Here is a 20,108-nt window from a genome sequence, read left to right on the forward strand (position 1 = left end):
ATTCTTCAGGACCACCATCGGAGCTCTCAGCTTTCACCTCGCAGGCTTCAATTCATCTATTACCACATCAGATTTATGGGAGATTTCAGTAAAAAGACATTTACCAGAAACACTGTGTATTTACAAGACCATGCTTGCAAATCATTTCCAACTAAATCCTTCATGTCAAATGCACAGTAACTGGAGACGCTGACTTTGAAGGATGGTGCAGAATCAAAGCTTACATCCCTTCAATGCAATTCTTTAACATACTCTCCACCTATCCAGTCAATATCTGCAATCCCATTTATGTCTTTTACAAACTCCATAAAGACAGGATTTTGGATTTATGATATCTGTCTCAAAAGAGTACAAAACATATCTTGAAGGCCTTTTGTTTCTCAGTATTGCAGAGATTTCCAGCAAGTTTAGAACTGTAGATCTGCAACAAATCTTCAATAGCATTTATTGACTGTGCAACTAGTCATATATCTCTCCATTCACATGCATGTTCCAGTCTCGCAAAAGTCTGAAACAACATGCAATAATGACTGTAAAATATCTGTTTTGTGTTTGTAAAGGATCAAAACCTGGTTTGAATAGGATGCACACTCACAATTAAGACATCTTGCCGGAGGAGTGAACAGAAGAAAACCTTAGTTATGTCACTAATCGCTGACATGAAGAGCACCTCTCATTAAAGACTGATTGGGGAATTTGCCGAGACAAAACAGAACGTGACGCTCCAACAACATGCAAGTTAAATATTTCCATCCATGCATGCACAAAACATTATGATATTATGACATCAAGTCATGCTTCTTGGATCAGAATTACAAATTTTACCCAGACTTAGTTTATGCAGAAACCACCAACACCCTATAATCATATAGCTGATGGAGATTTTTGCACCTGCAAACAGTACTCCCATTTCTCGGTAAAGCATAAAAAAAATGTAGTTTTTACTTGTACTTAACTTTTCTTTTCTGATACATTACGACTTCACTGGAAGTTATTCTCAGTGTACCTCTGAGAAACTTTGTGTTCGCTCGCAAAAATATTTGATCCTCCATGAAATTTTGCATTCGCTTGCAAAACTTCCATGTTCAGTTTCTTGGGGAGACTATGGAAGCCGTTTCTGCCAATGAATAAAAACAAAATGGTAATTGCAACTTTTTATCTCATAATTCAGACTTTTTTTTCAAAATTGCGTGATACAAACTCGCAATTTTGGCGACTACTCACAATTCTGAGACATAAACTCAATTTTTTTTTCTCAGAATTTGACTTTTTTATTAGAATTACATGATGCACTCTCACAATTCTGACTTCTCACAATTGTGAGATATAAACTCGCAATTACGAGTTTAGTCAGAGTTGCTATAAACTTGACTAATATTCTCAGAATTTAACTTTTTTTCTCAGAATTGCATGATATAAACTAAATTAAAAAAAAAAGTGAGGAGGAAACAGGCTTCCATTGCAGACAGAGCACAAAAGCATGGAAATATAATTTTCCCTCCTATCTCAATTTTCAATCTCAACTATTCACACACAGAATGCATTTAAAATCCAAGGCAAAAGGTAAAAAAAAATTATGAGTTTTTGTAACTTGAGCACTGCGTTTTTAGAACGGTGAACATTTCAAAAGAAACGAGTGCACAAACACATCTATGTTTTAATGCATTCTGTGTGAACAAGCCCAGAGAAAATGTTCTGATTGGCAGTGTTTTGTCATTGTCGAGTCTTGCTTGATAAATGGCTTCTCGGTGTAATCCTGTCAAATCATGCCTGAATTGAAGACACCTCAAATCCAACGCAATGAATCAGATAAGATGCCCTTTAAAATCACTTTATTTAAATGCAAGATTAGTTCACAGTCTCCCAATGGAAAGCCAGAGCTGACTTGTTAAGGGAATAGATATTTACAAATAAATATAAGAAAAAAAATAAAAATTAGTAAAATAATACCGACTAAACCAAGTGTACAGGTGTGTTCAGGTCACCTTGAGCAAGTCAACCAAATCATCATCACACACAACTATTACATTACTGACCAATACAAGCTGTTAAAATTACACCAGTGAAGATAACTACAATTTTTACATAAACCATTTTACAAGCATGATAAACTGTTAAAAAAGCTGAAAATAATTCCTTCATATCAAAAGAACCAACTCAACAGAATTAACCACAATTAAAACTTTGTTGCCAAATATGCAAAAAGCATTACAGCAGGTAATAGCAGCAAATATTAAGTAACATTATGCCCAATGTTTTGTCCGTGTTAAAACTTTCAGGAGTCATACAAACAGATGATGACATCACAGCCATGGCGCAGCGTGACATCATCAGGTTTCCTGTTTGGCCCCACCCACCTGAGAAGACAGTATTTCATAGACCTACCTATGTGGGGAAATGGATCCAGCTTAATTGTTAAACATGGGTATCATGGTGTAATCAGAATGGCTCTGACGTCTAATTAACTATAAAGAAGACATCGAAATACCACCAGAGCGCAGGGCTAAAATTTTTAAACCATGTTTCATTGCGTATAGCAAATCTTGAATTTACTGAATGCATATACAACTAATTAACCATTGTGTTTGTGCGCATACAAGAGATTGGTCTGCACCAGTGTTGTGCCTTCATTTTGAGAGCTTGATATGTTGTGTTGTCGTACACGCACAAATTTAACTCTGCCCCTGTTTGTTATGTTTCCAGACCCTGCCAAAATAGGCAAATACAGTGGGCAGCCCAACCCTGTGCAGCACCCCCTCTGGTACGGAGGAATGACAGCAGAAAGATGAGGGAAAGGAAGGAGGAAGAGTACATCGTGCCTCTTAACCTCCCGGCCAGACACTAGCGATACCGCAGGATCACAGGAACTGCAAAAAAAAGAGGGATGCAAAATCAGGATATGGTTAAATTCTTGTAAGCGTGAAGAAGTGTGTCCGACTTACTGATTATGATGAGGAGAAGGGTGACAATCACCAGCGCTATAATCATTTTCATCTGGGGATAAAAGAGAAAATCAAAGGCAAAAATTACATAGTGTACAATGTGACTAAAGGCACACCTTCAGGAAAATTATATATTTAATGTGGAAAATGTTATAGTTTCTGAAGCCAAAGAGTAATTTTACACAACAACAACCTTAACAACTAAAGCCATCGGGATAGAGGCTCACCTTCATGTCTCTCCACCACATCCTTCTGTGGAGATGCTTGGCTCTACTGCTGAACGCCGATGCATTGTCCGAAAGGCTTTCTGAAAGTCATTTGACAAAAGAGGATCAGTACTAAGGTCAATTTCCATGCATGCTTATTGTTATATAACTATTGTTATATAACTATAAACACTCCTAACCAACTGAGATCGGTTTATATGGATTATATTCGTCTCCAGGAGATGCTTGTTGACTTTCATAATGCTGTTTTGGGATTTTAAGATCTCTGCAACATGTGGGACCAACTAAAACATGCTCAGCCTCATTAATGCAAGAACAAGAATCAGTAAAGTTGAGCTCATACCAGCTGCCATTCAACAATACCGCAGAGGATGAATGTGTGTACAGCCAGAAATATACAAAGAACACAGGTGCAGACGATTTCTTTGCATTTAGCCTTAAAAATTCAAGAAATAAGTCTTTTGGATCTGTCTTTAGGTTCAACTTTAGCACAAAGACAGTATTGCAGTCAACATATGGAAAACATTCCCCTTAGTGAGTGACAATATCTTCCAGATGCTGCACTATAAAGCTACTTGTTCTCTATTTGCAAACAATACATTGCAATTTCTGCAAGGAAGCCAAATTGCAGTAATTATTATAAACAAAGGAAATGGATTTGAGCTCAGAACAGTCCTGTTTTGACTTTATACTGACATGTAAAGATACATCATGTAACAACTTAATGTAATGTAACACCTTCCCACAGTTCTCTGGGTCAAGTTTGGTCAAGAGTAGTGAGCTTCTGAATATGATTGATCTGGAATAATAGTTTGTTTACACATGGGCTTCCCAATCTATTCATGCGCTAATATAAGCGTTGGCCCTGAAATGAATCACATAAGCTTTAAAAGAATCAGAGGACGATTTGCAACTGAATTAAACTAAATTGCAATATTTGGGGAGCTAATATTTAAAACCCTTCATATTTACACCCAGATCAAGAAGAAACTTGAACAGGTTTTTAACTTCAGAGGATCTGCTGTTCAAAATCTGAAATGTTTCATGAATCATTTCTGTCTTAATTCCTATGAATCCAACCAAATCACAAAGTGTTAAAGGATTCAGAGTGATCTGTCCATGTCCATCTTACCAGATTTATCCTGCAGCTCATCCAACCGTTCCCCACGTTCGATCACTTTGGAGATGTTCTCCTGCATGACGTCAATGACCTCATCAACCTGAGACTGCACCCTGAAGGGCCATCGAGACAGAGAAGACAACATGAGAGGAACAATCTGGTGTTTCCATTGATTCAGCAGAACATTTTTACAGCTTAGGAGCACATGTCTGAGTCCGTGATTCTAATATTTCTAAGAGAACCGCTCGGGATTAACCAAAATATCATTATGACTACGATCTGTTGACCTTGCAATGTCGAGGGGAGGTGAGAACGTTTCGCTTGACATGGTCTAGACACATCCAAATAGTTTGAACTATTTGATCTCATAGTCGTGACATGCAAAGGATGCATTAATAGCTTATGAGGTATTTAGCTGCTCTCATACACCTGGCACAAGGGCATGGCTTTGAGACGCAGGTTACCCTGTGAATGAACTGAGCACTGGATTTTTTGACTCTTGACTCTGTACTTGGATACCCGCCTAGGACAACACACCATGATCTGTGCCAAACGACCAATCGGTCAGAACCTCGCACATCTCTTGCACCTGGGAGGGTACCTGCCATATGTGGTTCACCTTTAACCTCAAAACCCCACAGATACTAATGAGGTAACCTCAAGAATTAAAGACTTCCATGAAAAGGCAAAAACGAAATTAAAACAATGGAAATTAGTTCTCTATGAATTTCCATTGTTTTATGTGTTACTTCGCCGTGCAGCGCATGGTTACGTAAACCTGGTGTCGTGTGGCTGCTTGCACTGGGCGAAGCTCTCCTGGGTTTCCCTTGGGAGAATTACAGCAGTATATTAGTATGTACCAAATTTTATAACAAAGAACAAAGAAAGGTTCACAGCCTGGCTACTACAGCCACGTCAGTACAGAGATTTTTGAATATTGGGAGTAGCTGTTTACTTTTGCCTGCAAATATTATGTTGTGTCATAGAAACCCAGATGGTTACAGTACTTCCCTTCTTTTCGGACGGGAGGTATGTTTGTGGGTGGGTGTTTTCACAGATGTCATTATGAGGAGTTACATAAACTCTGCAAGAGACATCGGCAGTGCCTGCGTAGTCAATAACTGTGATTTCCACAACACACTGCCAATGGAAATTATCGGTCTCCATATTTCTGAACTGAGCTCATCCTAGTATTTGAAAATCCCTAATTGTTCGATTCTGCACATTGAAGGAAGGACCCAGGCTGTTGTCAAAAGAGCAGAAATTCATGGACACTTGGCAATGGGCCCCTTTTTTTGTTGTAGTCAAGACCAACTCATTCACAGTTGAGTTCAAAAACATATTTTCATGACCTTGATCAAAGTCCACAAGGCCAAAACCAAGACCATATTTTCTTGGTCTCAGTCATGCCCAAGACCATATTTTCATAGCCTTGCTCTTGACTCAGACTCGACCCTCTTCTGGTCTCGGTCTTGACTTGGACTTGACTCGTTATCAGTGTTTACTATGCGTTTGACCAGTCAGCGTACACGTATGGCACTGGTTCTATAGAACTATTCTGAAGTAGGAGCTAATTTAATTCCTCCAAATTGAGTTCCTAGAACTAAAACCATTCCTAGATCCGACCTAAAAAGCGGGAACTACTGCCAGTAGTTCTAGGAACTATGAAAAGGTTCCTCTGGTGCGAAAGTGCCTATGGACTCAGTCCTCTACTGGTCTCAGTCTTGACCTGGACTCAACCCTCTTCTGGTCTCAGTCTTGACCTGGACTCAACCCTCTACTGGTCAAACTCTTTCCTCAGACTCGACGCTCTACTCGTCTCAGTCTTGACCTGGACTCAATCCTCTACTGGTCTCAGTCTTGACCTGGACTCAACCCTCTACTGGTCAAACTCTTTCCTCAGACTCGACCCTCTACTCGTCTCAGTCTTGACCTGGACTCAATCCTCTACTGGTCTCAGTCTTGACCTGGACTCAACCCTCTACTGGTCAAACTCTTTCCTCAGACTCGACCCTCTACTCGTCTCAGTCTTGACCTGGACTCAACCCTCTACTGGTCAAACTCTTTCCTCAGACTCGACCCTCTACTCGTCTCAGTCTTGACCTGGACTCAATCCTCTACTGGTCTCAGTCTTGACCTGGACTAAACCCTCTTCTGGTCTCAGTCTTGACCTGGACTCAACCCTCTACTGGTCAAACTCTTTCCTCAGACTCGACCCTCTACTCGTCTCAGTCTTGACTCAGACTCTACCATATAGGTATATGTAGACTGTGATTTATTTTTTTAAAAAGAAAAAAAAAGGGTAAAGAGAATGTAAATGTAAATAGATGTAAATATTTCTAGTAAATATATAAATGCATAGCTAAAAATGAAGATTTTGGCAAAGCAACTAAAAAATTGTGCCAGCTGAAAAAATCAATCCTACAAACTTATACGTACTGTCTAATTTTGTCATTTTGGCCTCCAAATCTTGGTCCTGTTGGGCCTCTCCTGCAAAAAAGAAAAATGTATTAAAAATGTTAGTAACCAAACAAACGGTCATAAACATCTTTGCTGGGAAAACTGTGCGCAAACAAAAATTGCTGCTTAAAGACCTGTTTATTTGTCAATGCATGGATGATTATGCAAACTACAGACTCACAGGAAAAAGTCCTCCTCTTCATCCGAGTCTTCCTCTAGAAGGTTCCTCTGAAAGTTAAGAAGATGAGGGTGTCAGGGTGGTCAGAAATGGTGCAGGCTGGGTTTAATCTAAAATTCCATCTGAACTGAGCCCAGGTGTTTGACATAAGAGTGACCAGACTGAGACTCATAAAGATCTTATTGTTAAGTATACAGTCGTCTGCCAGACGTGAAGGACAACAGAACCCTTTGAAGGGCACAATGTGGGCACAGCGTGTGATGCAGTATTACTGGAACGGAATTCACCTGGAGATTAAACCCGTTCAGAACACAAACTCCTACAAGGAGACACTGCTGATGCACGAGACATATGAACTCCATTTGGTCTGCATTTGTGCCATCTGATCTTTTGAGCAATGAATCACAGATCAGGAGGCATCTAGTTGACCTTCCATTAGTTTTGTTGTAACGTCCATGATTGATCACGTTTAACAAATACCTCACTAGATCATTTCAACATCTCGATGACTTGTTATATAACTCTCCATAACTGTATCCAGACCTGTGACACTCCTCTAAAATTCCATCTGGACAATTCCAAGCTAATGTCAACCTTACCACAGAAAAATGAAATGTTTAGCAAAAGAATAAAGAATGTTCAAATAAACTGAGCATTTGAATGTATTAAAAAGCTACAAATTTAAAAGGAAATCATTGTTTTTAACAACTCCAACAAACAAAGTCTTGTGATTTATTTATTTCAAAACTGATAAAAAAAAAAAGAAAAAAGAATGATTTGTGACATAATATACAGGTCCTTTTCAAAAAATTAGCATATTGTGATAAAGTTCATTATTTTCTGTAATGTACTGATAAACATTAGACTTTCATATATTTTAGATTCATTACAACACAACTGAAGTAGTTCAAGCCTTTTATTGTTTTAATATTGATGATTTTGGCATACAGCTCATGAAAACCCAAAATTCTCAAAAAATTAGCATATTTCATCCGACCAATAAAAGAAAAGTGTTTTTAATACAAAAAAAGTCAACCTTCAAATAATTATGTTCAGTTATGCACTCAATACTTGGTCGGGAATCCTTTTGCAGAAATTACTGCTTCAATGCGGCGTGGCATGGAGGCAATCAGCCTGTGGCACTGCTGAGGTGTTATGGAGGCCCAGGATGCTTCGATAGCGGCCTTAAGCTCATCCAGAGTGTTGGGTCTTGCGTCTCTCAACTTTCTCTTCACAATATCCCACAGATTCTCTATGGGGTTCAGGTCAGGAGAGTTAGCAGGCCAATTGAGCACAGTAATACCATGGTCAGTAAACCATTTACCAGTGGTTTTGGCACTGTGAGCAGGTGCCAGGTCGTGCTGAAAAATGAAATCTTCATCTCCATAAAGCTTTTCAGCAGATGGAAGCATGAAGTGCTCCAAAATCTCCTGATAGCTAGCTGCATTGACCCTGCCCTTGATAAAACACAGTGGACCAACACCAGCAGCTGACATGGCACCCCAGACCATCACTGACTGTGGGTACTTGACACTGGACTTCAGGCATTTTGGCATTTCCCTCTCCCCAGTCTTCCTCCAGACTCTGGCACCTTGATTTCCGAATGACATGCAAAATTTGCTTTCATCCGAAAAAAGTACTTTGGACCACTGAGCAACAGTCCAGTGCTGCTTCTTTGTAGCCCAGGTCAGGCGCTTCTGCCGCTGTTTCTGGTTCAAAAGTGGCTTGACCTGGGGAATGCGGCACCTGTAGCCCATTTCCTGCACACGCCTGTACACGGTGGCTCTGGATGTTTCTACTCCAGACTCAGTCCACTGCTTCCGCAGGTCCCCCAAGGTCTGGAATCGGTCCTTCTCCACAATCTTCCTCAGGGTCCGGTCACCTCTTCTCGTTGTGCTGCGTTTTCTGCCACACTTTTTCCTTCCCACAGACTTCCCACTGAGGTGCCTTGATACAGCACTCTGGGAACAGCCTATTCGTTCAGAAATTTCTTTCTGTGTCTTACCCTCTTGCTTGAGGGTGTCAATGATGGCCTTCTGGACAGCAGTCAGGTCGGCAGTCTTACCCATGATTGCGGTTTTGAGTAATGAACCAGGCTGGGAGTTTTTAAAAGCCTCAGGAATCTTTTGCAGGTGTTTAGAGTTAATTAGTTGATTCAGATGATTAGGTTAATAGCTCGTTTAGAGAACCTTTTCATGATATGCTAATTTTTTTAGATTTTTTGAGGAATTTTGGGTTTTCATGAGCTGTATGCCAAAATCATCAATATTAAAACAATAAAAGGCTTGAACTACTTCAGTTGTGTTGTAATGAATCTAAAATATATGAAAGTCTAATGTTTATCAGTACATTACAGAAAATAATGAACTTTATCACAATATGCTAATTTTTTGAAAAGGACCTGTATATGACTATATCGGGTGTGCCTCACACTTTCTGAAAAGTGAAGCTGCGGGCTCTTTGATCGCCCCCTGGTGGTTGGCTGCAGTACAGGTCATAAACCCCGCCCTCTCCATGTAAACAAATGGGACTTGAATCAAAATTTAAAAAAAAATACAATTTTCCGAAATATGGTTTTGGTCATTTAAGGTAGTTATCACACTGATATATGTTCAATTGTTGGTTTTTGTGATGAGTTTAATTTTAGCTAGTAATCTGACGCTATAAAACGGGGCGTGCCGTTATGGTTGATTGGGTCTGCGGGAGTTTTTGCGGGAATTTGATTCCGCAGCTCCACCTCACAACACTACTGCGCAGACTCTGGCTCCAAATGACGTCATTTACTCACGATGGCAACGGCCATATTGTGATCCTTGGCTTCACTTTTCTATAATGGAAGGAAGTGGCGACGCATCGTCCATCTTTTTTTTTACAGTCTATGGACTATATAGACATCTTTTTTTCAAAGTTTGGTGGTTTTAAAGCATTTTAGGATTGATTCACATCGTCATATATAAGAACTGACATTTTTGAATCTGGACTTTATTTACTGGGTTTTAGGAAAATTAATAGAAATGATTCAGTATAAAGGAAATGAGTTCCGGACATTAGATTTAATGTTGTGACTCCAAGTAACCCTGCAACTGCTCACTTCCAATTGGCCCTTTACTAGGGGATATTTAAACACAAGAACTAGGTCCATCTTGGGTCACGGTCAACAGCGTTACATAACCGGCACGTGGAAAGCCACATTCATCTTCACTCTATTGCACATTCTTGTTTTCTCACTGCTCCTGAGTTCAAGCTTCGATGTGAGGCAAATTAGAAGAGACTTTTCTTTGGATGTCCTAAAGTCTGAACCATCCAACGGATTCTCCCAAACATACATCAGTCGGGAGTTGTACCCAAGTGAAATTCACAAGGTTACTCTATCCTGGCATTGCCATTTGGGCTTTTGACTGTAAGGTCTGGCAGGGTTCTTAAATAGTTTTTAAATGACTCTCTAGGACTGGCAGAAGATGAAGACATTGAATGTTAATTATGAAATCGGTACTGACAGGTTCTTGGGAATTACCCCCTGCCTGAGTTAATGCCTGTTATATCATGACATTAGTCTTCACATTCAAATGATCTTTTCTGTTCTTTTCCATTCAGTGCCTGACTTTGTTGATCAAATATAGATCTATTGTTAGTAGTACTTGCTATGGTAATTTGACACACTACCATTCAGAAGTCTTTAAAAGAAGTCTCATGCTCGCCAACTGCATTTATTTGATTAAAACAACAGTAATATTGTGAAATTTTATTACAATTGAATGAACTGTTTTCTAGTTCAATGTAATCTAAAATGTAATTTATGCCTGGGATGCAAAGCTGAATTTTCAGCATCATTACTCCAGTCTTCAGTGTCACACGATCCTTCAGAAATCATTCTAATATGCTGCTCAAGAAACATTTCTTATTGTTAGCCAAGTTAAAAGGAGTAGTAATGCTTAATTTTTTTTTTACTTAAAACCTTAAAGGTGCCATAGAATGCATTGATACAGTATTTTAAATTGTTCTCTGATATCTACATAGAAGGTATGTGGCTTAGGTAAGGGCAAAAATTCTCCAGAAACAGTTTTACATGTCCATGTACAACACTATGATTTCTCCCCAGAATGAAACGGTCTGTTATTGGCTTATCTGGCAGGGTCATGAATAATAATGTTGAGCTCTGCTCTGATTGGCTGTTTCACAGTGCGGCTCAATGTTGAGCTCTGCTCTGATTGGCAGCTCATTTCAGTAGCTCGCAGGAAGGAAACACAGGGAAAATATATATTTCAATACTTTCTTGCAGTTATATAGTTGGGTAATTATACTGTAAATAAAGTGCGGGCATCAGGGAGCCGCTATTAATATGCTGGGCACTGAAACTGCTTTGAAATGCAAGATCGCGTTTTACTTTCGCTTCTGAGATTCGCGATTGCATGTAATCTGTTTATACTATGGAGCAGCAGTGGTGCTCAAGATCGGTAAATCATTCAGCATCATCATCAGTCATCTCTCCTTACTCTGTTTATGTGGTAAGTGAAATCGTATGTACTGTAACAGGCTACAGCTAGCAAGGAGCTAACCATGTCCCTTTAGTGGCTCATGTTATTTTATTAGAAAGTGTTATTTGCTTTCCGTGCCTTACTGAATACAGACATCAACCCATCCCTGCACTTCACATCCCCTGCACAGCCTGGAACATAACCTTTATTTCCACGATCTGCCATTTTCGCTGTTGTCCTTGCTCGTATTTCTTCACAAAACCTGCAGAACTTCTGATGGTTCGGCTGGCGGCTGGCATAGAACAAGGACGGGTATATGCAAGTGTTGGGGGCGTAACTGTTAGTGATTCCGACTGTTACATAACAGTCTGTGTTATGTTCTGATTCGCCTGTTTTTCAGTGCTCTTTTTTATTCACGAGATTTACATAAGGAGGAAACAATGGCGTTTGAGGCTCACTGTATGTCATTTCCATGTACAGAATTCTTATTATTTAACTATGCCAAGGTAATAGTTACATTTGGCTCCCAAACTCTGGAATAGCCTTCCTGATAACGTTCGGGGTTCAGACACACTCTCTCTGTATAAATCTAGATTAAAGACACATCTCTTTAGCCAAGCATTCACATAATGCATTTTATAATCTTGTACTGCAGTTATATCTAATCAAATGTACATTATTATTATTCTTTAGCTTGGGTTGAACAAATCATTTTTGCTTAGATGGAACAGCAGCTACGCTAATTATGTCTCTATTTGTTTCTCTGTTTCTGTCCGGTGGTAACTAGGAATTACAGAAGCTTCAGTCTGGATCCAACCCTTAAATGATCTGAGATGACCGAACACCTGAGAAAAGATGATGCCAACCCCTCAAGGACCTCAGAGGATGCCAACGCTCAGACAACATACAGAGTTACCTAATTTTGCCATAAGTTAAATATATTAAGGTTCTGCAATATATAAATATATTGTGGAAACTTAATTTCCTGTAGAGCTGCTTTGCAACGATTTGTATCGTAAAAAGCACTATACAAATAAACTTGAACTTGAACTTAAAGACAGTTTTCCATTCTATGGCACATTTTTGCAGGATTCTTTGATGAATAGAAAGTTTAAAAGAACAGTATTTTTTTATTTTTTATTAACATAAATCTATTTACTGTCACTTTTGATCAACTGAATGCATCCTTGCTAAGTAAACGTATCAATTTCTTGAAAAAAAAAACATGATTTTACCCAATGGACAGCCAAAAAAATCCATTAACTTGGAAATGAGGCCCCATCACCCTCAAAACCCTAGCATTACAGCAGTGACTTATGCATAGGCCAAAAACGCTCTTTTTTCATTTAAGGATCTCATTTACATATTATGTATGTTTATTTCTGCAAAATCATGTTCTATTTTATTTGAGTGTTTTTGTGTATTTTTCTCTTCATCTGTTTAATTTCTTTTCCACTTCAGTTTATCCACTGCTATTAAGACTTGTGGTAACTGCTTGACGTTAAGAACAATCTGCTCTCTGAAGGGTTGTATGACACGGAGTTGAAATGTGGTGTGTGATGGTGTGTAATAGCATGAACTGTTTTAGATGGGCTGTTATATAAAGGAGATTTTTTTGTGGTCTGCAGACACTGAGGAACATGAGGAGAGAGCTGTTTACTCTTCCTGTAAACAACATAAACTGATCATGGAGCACAATGGGGTTATAAAAGTGCAGAAATATGCAATTCTGGCTCTAATCAGCTAAGAGCATCATTAGACCTCTCCATGTTGTCATCACCTCCAGGTAATCTATATGGTAAGAACTGACTCACTGGTGCCTCAGTGACTTACCCGCTCACTGTGAATGGAGCCGGTGACCTCATCATCATTCAGATGCCGTTTAAATTTAGGGGGCATGCTGGGATCGAGCTGCTCCTCCCTCTCTGGCTCCCTCTGCAGGCAAACACAGGAAACACAGGAGTGATTGACTAGGTTTGTAAATCTTGAGTCACTCCACTGACTCTTTCTTCACACATAATAAAATAATTTCATTCCAAATGCCCATGTAATATAGTTCATTAGCTTAAAAGTAGGATGGGTATGGTTGACTTTTACTAAGCACCATTGCAATCTGGGAATTACTACAGAATTAAACTGTCACAGATGTGCGTTTAGCAGCTAAGAGATCCAATCAGATTTTAGAGCTGGAACTATCTGTCCTTTGTGTGTTAATTTAGAACAGACTGTGACTTAAGAGAAAGCTTGATTATAATGGCCATATATCTGAGCTGTTGGTTGGTTCATTAGACTGAACTTTGGGCCATAAAAGCTGCACTACTTTTAAGTAAATCCAGTCGTAATTCAGACTTGAGAGAGACCACCCCGTAATATTTAACTCGTTTGGTCATGGGGATCAATCTAGCCACACCGACTGAAATGTGCTAGTTGCAAACATCAAACAGAGCCGTTAAAGACAAGCTCCAGCAATTGATGTGAAAGTCATAACGTTCCTCAGTGTGGATTTGCTTTAAATTCACACAGCAGTTCCATTAATGCTTAAACCATTTGGTCGTTCTTTTACAAACCTGTTGCCTATAGCTTTGAAGTAACAGCAGGTTTTCATCTTGAAATTACCAGGTATATAAACTTAAACTTTACCAATGGAATTACAATGACAGGTCTTCATGCAGACCTTCTGACTGACACTCTCACAATGATCATAAAAGTCATTTTGAAATTGTAGCTTGCCAAATTCTATATTTAGCCTATGTAATTTAAACAAAACCATAATAATAACAGCAATATTCACTTAAATACTTATGTGCTACGAAAAAGACTGCACAGGGACTTCTAGGAAAACTATAGAGCGGTGCAGTGATGACAGACTTTTGTAGGCCAACTCGAAAATTAAGCATCACCCTGTTTCTCTTGACAAAAAGCCACTGGCCATTTTCCCCTGGCTTTTGAGTCACTGCAAAAAATATGCTCTGTAACCAACGAATGTTTATAATTCTTATATGTTTTGTTAATCAAGATCTTCTTAGTCATCTTTACAAATGAACACCATTTTTATGAATTTCTAAGCCTAAATACATTCGGTAGAAGTAAAAACTAACATTAGGGTATATGCTGTAGACTAAAAAGTGAAAATATCTTGATCTTTTGTTCAACACAGACCTTATATAAGGTATTTCACCAAAAACCCATTTAAAAAAAAAAAAAAGACTTTGGGACAGTGGAACTGGAACTCATTTCTGCGTTTTAGGACTCATTCTAGAAAAGTGTGTACATGACTATGACTAATGCACATTACAATGTGACATAATACACTGAAGCAGCGTTGTCACACTACTCTGATTATGAAATACTAGCTTGTTACCAGAAAACTGCACAATTTTACTGTCACACTACTGAAAATGTGATTAAGTTGTATAGTTAAATGTTGCATTTTCACTAGTTTTAGTGAGTTACTCCAGTCCATAACACTCAGTACTTGAGTGAGAAATATGTGATAAACCGTGCATTTATGGAAAAGGTGTTCCTGTAAATAATAGATGATCTCCTGAACAGATGTGCCTCTATTAAACAAAAAACCCATAAAACTCATTCATGAATTCTTGCTATTCTTAAGAAATATGATCTATTCTTTCGTTAACAGGCAAAACAAAGTTGCTTCCTTCCTCCACCCGCTGGACAACAGACTCAACCCAATCTCCATGTCTAGTACCATTGAGTCCACTGTCCTCTCTCTGAGACTGCTCTCTGCTTCTCTTGCTGGAAGAGCTGTCGGAAAACGGCTTCTCTTTTATCCAGGAGCACGGCAGAGCTTTTCCAGAAAGCAGGAGATGGGGAAAGAGGGGCTGGGGACAGGGAACGAGAGGGAGGGATTTGGGGTTTGAGAGAAAGAGCATGAAAAGGTAAACAAATAATGCCAAGACAGAGAGAGAACCATCATCCATTGAGACCACTCTGATATATTTACTTTTTTAAATTTAAGTTCATTTCTGTGTAAGAACAATTAATTAGGCCTTAAAGTGTAGATTAGCTATAGCTACAAACTGTCATTGAGTCAACCTTGTGTCACTCGAAATTCTTGTTGTGCCAGCAATTTTTACTTCTTAAATTTCACTTGCACTTCCCAATAACTAAGCATGGTGTGTCTCAGACAGGGACACTAAATAGTGGTAGTATGTAATTGATGGTATGATCAATGTGTGATTTTTTTAAAATAGTGTAACTCATACACCCCTGGGAAGATTTTCAGCGAATACTGTCATAAATTTCAGTCTGTTTCTCTCACAAAAACATTGTGCATCTACAGAAGATTTGAAATATAGTGTACAAGTCATGTGTACCACTTTTATGATGCTTTTTCTCTTCAACAGTAGTGGTTTGCATGAGTTATTGTTGTATAGAAATTACCTGCAAGAAGATTTTTCAAAATTTCTCCTGTAGTGTTCTACAAAAAAATAATGGCACTATCTTTAATATTAGATATATATTATATATAATATTTAATATCTCACATATGCATATTTGATTAATTTACTACACAAATTCTAAATTATAATACTACATTATATATATATATATATATATATATATATATATATATGCAAGTGAAATTACAGATGGTTAATTAAAACAATGCGGAAATGAACAGAATTGTTTGTTTATTTTAATCTGCAACAGTGCAATGGTTGGGCAGATGGATAGATAGATGGATAGATGGATGGATGGATGGATGGATGGATGGATGGATGGATGGATGGATGGATGGATGGGAGACTATTTTCAGGTGTATGAAACAGTTGGGACTGGGATGATAGTAAAGAAAACTGAAAGCAGAAATCTGGCCCTGCTGTTTCCAATACAAACCACCAAACCCACATTGAGCATTCTGATAGCAGAATGTTTACAGACTTCACAAGTGATCAGACTGATTAAACCCTCACATGCGTCACATTGTTATGGAACAGCTTCAATGGACAGCTCACAAACAATACTAACAAGTTAGACATCGTTCCAATGTTCTCGCCATCACGATTTAGAAACACACAGGTCAGGGAACGACTAAAAGAAACACTGAGATCATGACAGGACTTACATCCTTCAGAAAACAAGACCTTCAGCAACTGCGGATTAATCAGAGACTGGTTGAAGTCTAAACCAATGACACTAACATAATCACTGAGAACTGAAACTAATAGACTCAACATTCACTCACTTGTGAACAATATGAGACTGAAAAACAACAGATTTAACGTTACTTCATTTATTCATTCGTTAAAAATGCAAGTAGCGTTAGTTATCGTGCTATAACGCGTACATGGGCTTCAGAATGATCACAGTTATTAATATTATTAAACCAAACCATTCTTAAATACACTAGTTTTCAATGAAGCACTCGACTGACTGCATATTACCGATCATTTCTGATAAAACAGCTGATGTTCCTGTCCAGCACCTGCTAAACTGAGCTTCATGCTAGTCAACACAACCACATAAACATACTGACCCTACAGGACGCTAAAAGATCGAAACAAATGATAAGACATGGTTTGGGGAAAAACAACAGGCATAAAATCAATAATCGAGTTTACATGAAGATTTGTGAAGGAATGGAAACGCTTAAGTGAAAACAGATGGAGTGACAGCTAGCATGACTGCTAACACCTCTGGCTACATCGCTGACCGCTACACAGACACACAAGCACACACACACACAGGCCTGAAGAGCCACATCTCTGGCCAGTCTACCTCAGAGAGCTCGCTTTTGTCGATTCCTGTTTGGAAGAACCGCGTTTATAGTCCCGCTGACTGTGTCTGATGCGTCCTGAGCGGTGTCTCTCGCTCGGCTCTGAAGCGGAAGTCAGAACAGCTGGACGGATACTGCTTCCTGCAGACGCAACATCATCACCGTTCTTCACCATCTTCATTTTCTATTATAATATTAAAACATCATCTAGAAAAAAAGGGAAAAACTAAACAAAATGTGATGAACAATCATCGACATCTATATATATAATTATATTCTATGTTCACAGAGTGATTACAAATCTAGTGAGTCATTAATTCTGATAAGATTAGAATGATTTCTGAAGAAAATTCAGCTTTGCCATCACAGGAATAAATACATTTTACATTATATATGTGAATATTTCACAATATTTCTGTTTGATGATAGATAGATAGATATAGATAGATAGATAGATAGATAGATAGATAGATAGATAGATAGATAGATAGATAGATAGATAGATAGATAGATAGATAGATAGATACATGTTAAATACATTGAATAAGTTGAATTATTTTATATACACACTGAAATTCCCTGATTGATTGATTAAAAAGAACATTAAAAATAACCAAGGACTTGAGAAGATTTATGGACCATTTGTAGCAATAAATTCAGATCATCCTGTCACATGAATAAGAAAAAAATGCAGAGTGATGCAGCTCTTCAGAGGAGAAATGGTTTTGTAAGCAGGCCCGGAATGTGTCCCGCGAGCTACAGGAGTCATGATCTGTAAAACAGGCAACCTTGAGAAATGTTTCACATGGGGATAAAAGGTGCTTCGCAAAGTGAAAAAGATAAGATGACGTGTCCCCAAAAAGGCCCTTGTCCGAGGTGCACACGTTTAGCACTTAATTCCCCTGTAAGGATGCACTTACAGACATAAAAGTTTAATTTCTTTTGCATGTGTCTTTTGAGCACAAATCTGGTCTGGTTTTAGCAGGACAACAGGTTGAGTGTGCAAAGATCTGTGTATATACTGACTCCCTAAGACTTTTGTCAATTGTTTTATTTTCAGATTCCTGTGAGACATTGAAGGATATGGAAAACTGATGAGAAATATCAGGATATAAACAATGAGAAAGCCAAGGATGACTTCGAATATTCCGCTCAGAATATTCCAAGTCACTGGGCTCAAGATGTTTGCTATTCGAATCGAAACAGCAATATGTTTAACAAAAGAAAAAGCATGTGGAACTGTACAGTAATCTATTTCTAAGAAATAGCAGGATACTTCTTAACCTTCCCTGTTTAAAAAGACTCAACTCTCTTACTTTGCAGTGACCTTTGACCTTCAGGTTAATTTAATGTGCCAATGGGACACTTCAGTTCATAATTCAGGGGGGTTATAAAAGCTGTGCTCTCAGACTTTGACTTTCCATTTGTCCAGTTTAACCTCTAACATCTCTCCTTTTGATGGAGGGGGCATGCTTGGAAACTAAAAGAAGCAATGGCTTACATACATATCATCAATTCACAGATCATTACACCCAAGAAATATATTCCAAAATTTACGAAGAAACAAATTTATTACCTTTGACTTCAAATGTCACCAAAAGGAAATATTTATCTGTCTGTTGATCCAAATGTTTATTCACTCAGTCAGAGTCCAGGGTTTGGTGCATGTTGAAAACGGCTAAAATAAACTGCCCTGTTGTCTTGATGAGATGAACAGACGTCCTGAGAGTAGGAGCAGGAGAGACACAGTCACAGAAGATTTAGTCAAGACCTCTAGATGAACATTTGAACATTTCATATGGGATGTATATGGAATGGCGGTTGATGGGATGGTGCTCAACTGAAATCCAGACTTGGTTAAAGGATTATAAACGACAGGAGTGAATGGTGCAAGGATGATGGATGAGTGGTAAAACCTGGGATAGATGAGTCCCACGAGCACTTGGGCAGATCTCCAAACTATCTTGTTTATACACATCAAGGTTAATATTAATCACTAAAAGGCAACATTTCTCATTTTCCTTTAGCTTAAAAGAATAGTTCAACCAAAAATGTAATATGTAGATGAGTTTGTATCTGCAACAGATTTGGAAGAATTTTGCATTACGTCAATTGCTCACCTGTGGATCCTCTGCAGTGAATGGGTGCCGTCAGAATGAGAGTCCAAACAGCTGATAAAAACATCACAATAATCCACAAGTAAGCCACACCAATCCAGTCCATAAGAAAAGCTGCTTCCTCCAGTAAGATGTCCATTCATTGTTGTCCTCTCAAATCAAAATCCACAGACATATTTGTTTAGAACTGTTTTAGACTGTATTCGTTTGTTGTTGAGATGACTTTGATTGGAGAAATCAATATTATGGATAGAGGACTCATATTTTAGTCATAAGCAGTGGTTTGAAGTAAAAAAAAAAAAGTCTTATCAAAATGCCAGTCCGAAATGATGGATTTGTTTCTTACAAACATGCAGTTTTTCACTTCACAAGATGCCAACTGATGGACTGGAGTTATGTGGATTATTGTGATAATACTGCAGCTCTTGATTCAGATACTACAAAGTAATATTTATGTCTGATGACAGCTACAGTTTATAACTGAGTGTTTTCCCAGGCAACCTGTTTCATGTCTTTCTTGTCTTCACATTATAAATTAAATTCACATGAAGGCCCTGATCATAAAGAAATAACAAACTAGGTAATATAAGAAAGATATAGGTAAAATATAGATAATAAATAGGTAAAACCTGAAAATAATAATTGTACTTCTTTGAATGTTTGCATGAGTGTATCATGAATTATTGATTAATATTTACTTATTGACCTTGACACATAGTCATGAAGGTCTGCACATCTTGATTGCACCAATTGAGTTGGTCACACATCATGACTTTGATTTGGTGGACAAGGGATTTTTAAATATTAATAAGGAGTAAAGCAGTTTTGTAAAAATATTTTTAGGCCTAA

The 20,108-nt window shown here is 38.3% G+C and overlaps 1 protein-coding gene across 2 annotated transcripts; it reads right to left on the reverse strand.

Moving 5' to 3' along the window:
• Positions 1-1,816: 1,816 nt before the first annotated feature.
• Positions 1,817-17,312, reverse strand: LOC306879971 (vesicle-associated membrane protein 4-like). 2 transcript variants are annotated; one of them, XM_079433202.1, is made up of 9 exons: positions 17,145-17,246; positions 15,112-15,244; positions 13,236-13,337; positions 6,931-6,977; positions 6,729-6,779; positions 4,302-4,402; positions 3,170-3,249; positions 2,943-2,994; positions 1,817-2,867 (listed from the first exon to the last, which is right to left on the reverse strand). In XM_079433202.1, the coding sequence occupies exons 2-9, from the start codon at positions 15,112-15,114 to the stop codon at positions 2,842-2,844; spliced, it is 462 nt and encodes a 153-aa protein (XP_079289328.1). In that variant the 5' UTR covers positions 15,115-15,244; positions 17,145-17,246; the 3' UTR covers positions 1,817-2,841. The 2 variants fall into 2 exon arrangements, with proteins under 2 accessions (XP_079289328.1, XP_079289329.1); XM_079433203.1 differs by lacking the exon at positions 15,112-15,244 and having other exon boundaries at positions 17,145-17,312.
• Positions 17,313-20,108: the final 2,796 nt, after the last annotated feature.

This window comes from Barbus barbus (genome assembly GCF_936440315.1).
Source record: "Barbus barbus genome assembly, chromosome: 14".
Lineage (NCBI taxonomy): Eukaryota > Metazoa > Chordata > Actinopteri > Cypriniformes > Cyprinidae > Barbus > Barbus barbus.

What these genes read in the sequence shown, in the direction of transcription:
- LOC306879971 (XM_079433202.1), bottom strand. An exon ending in TGAGCTGCAGGATAAATCTG is followed by an intron (nt 3,250 to 4,301) that starts GTAAGATGGACA and finishes AATGACTTTCAG; the next exon opens with AAAGCCTTTCGGACAATGCA. An exon ending in CCTTCTCCTCATCATAATCA is followed by an intron (nt 2,868 to 2,942) that starts GTAAGTCGGACA and finishes TTTTTTTTGCAG; the next exon opens with TTCCTGTGATCCTGCGGTAT.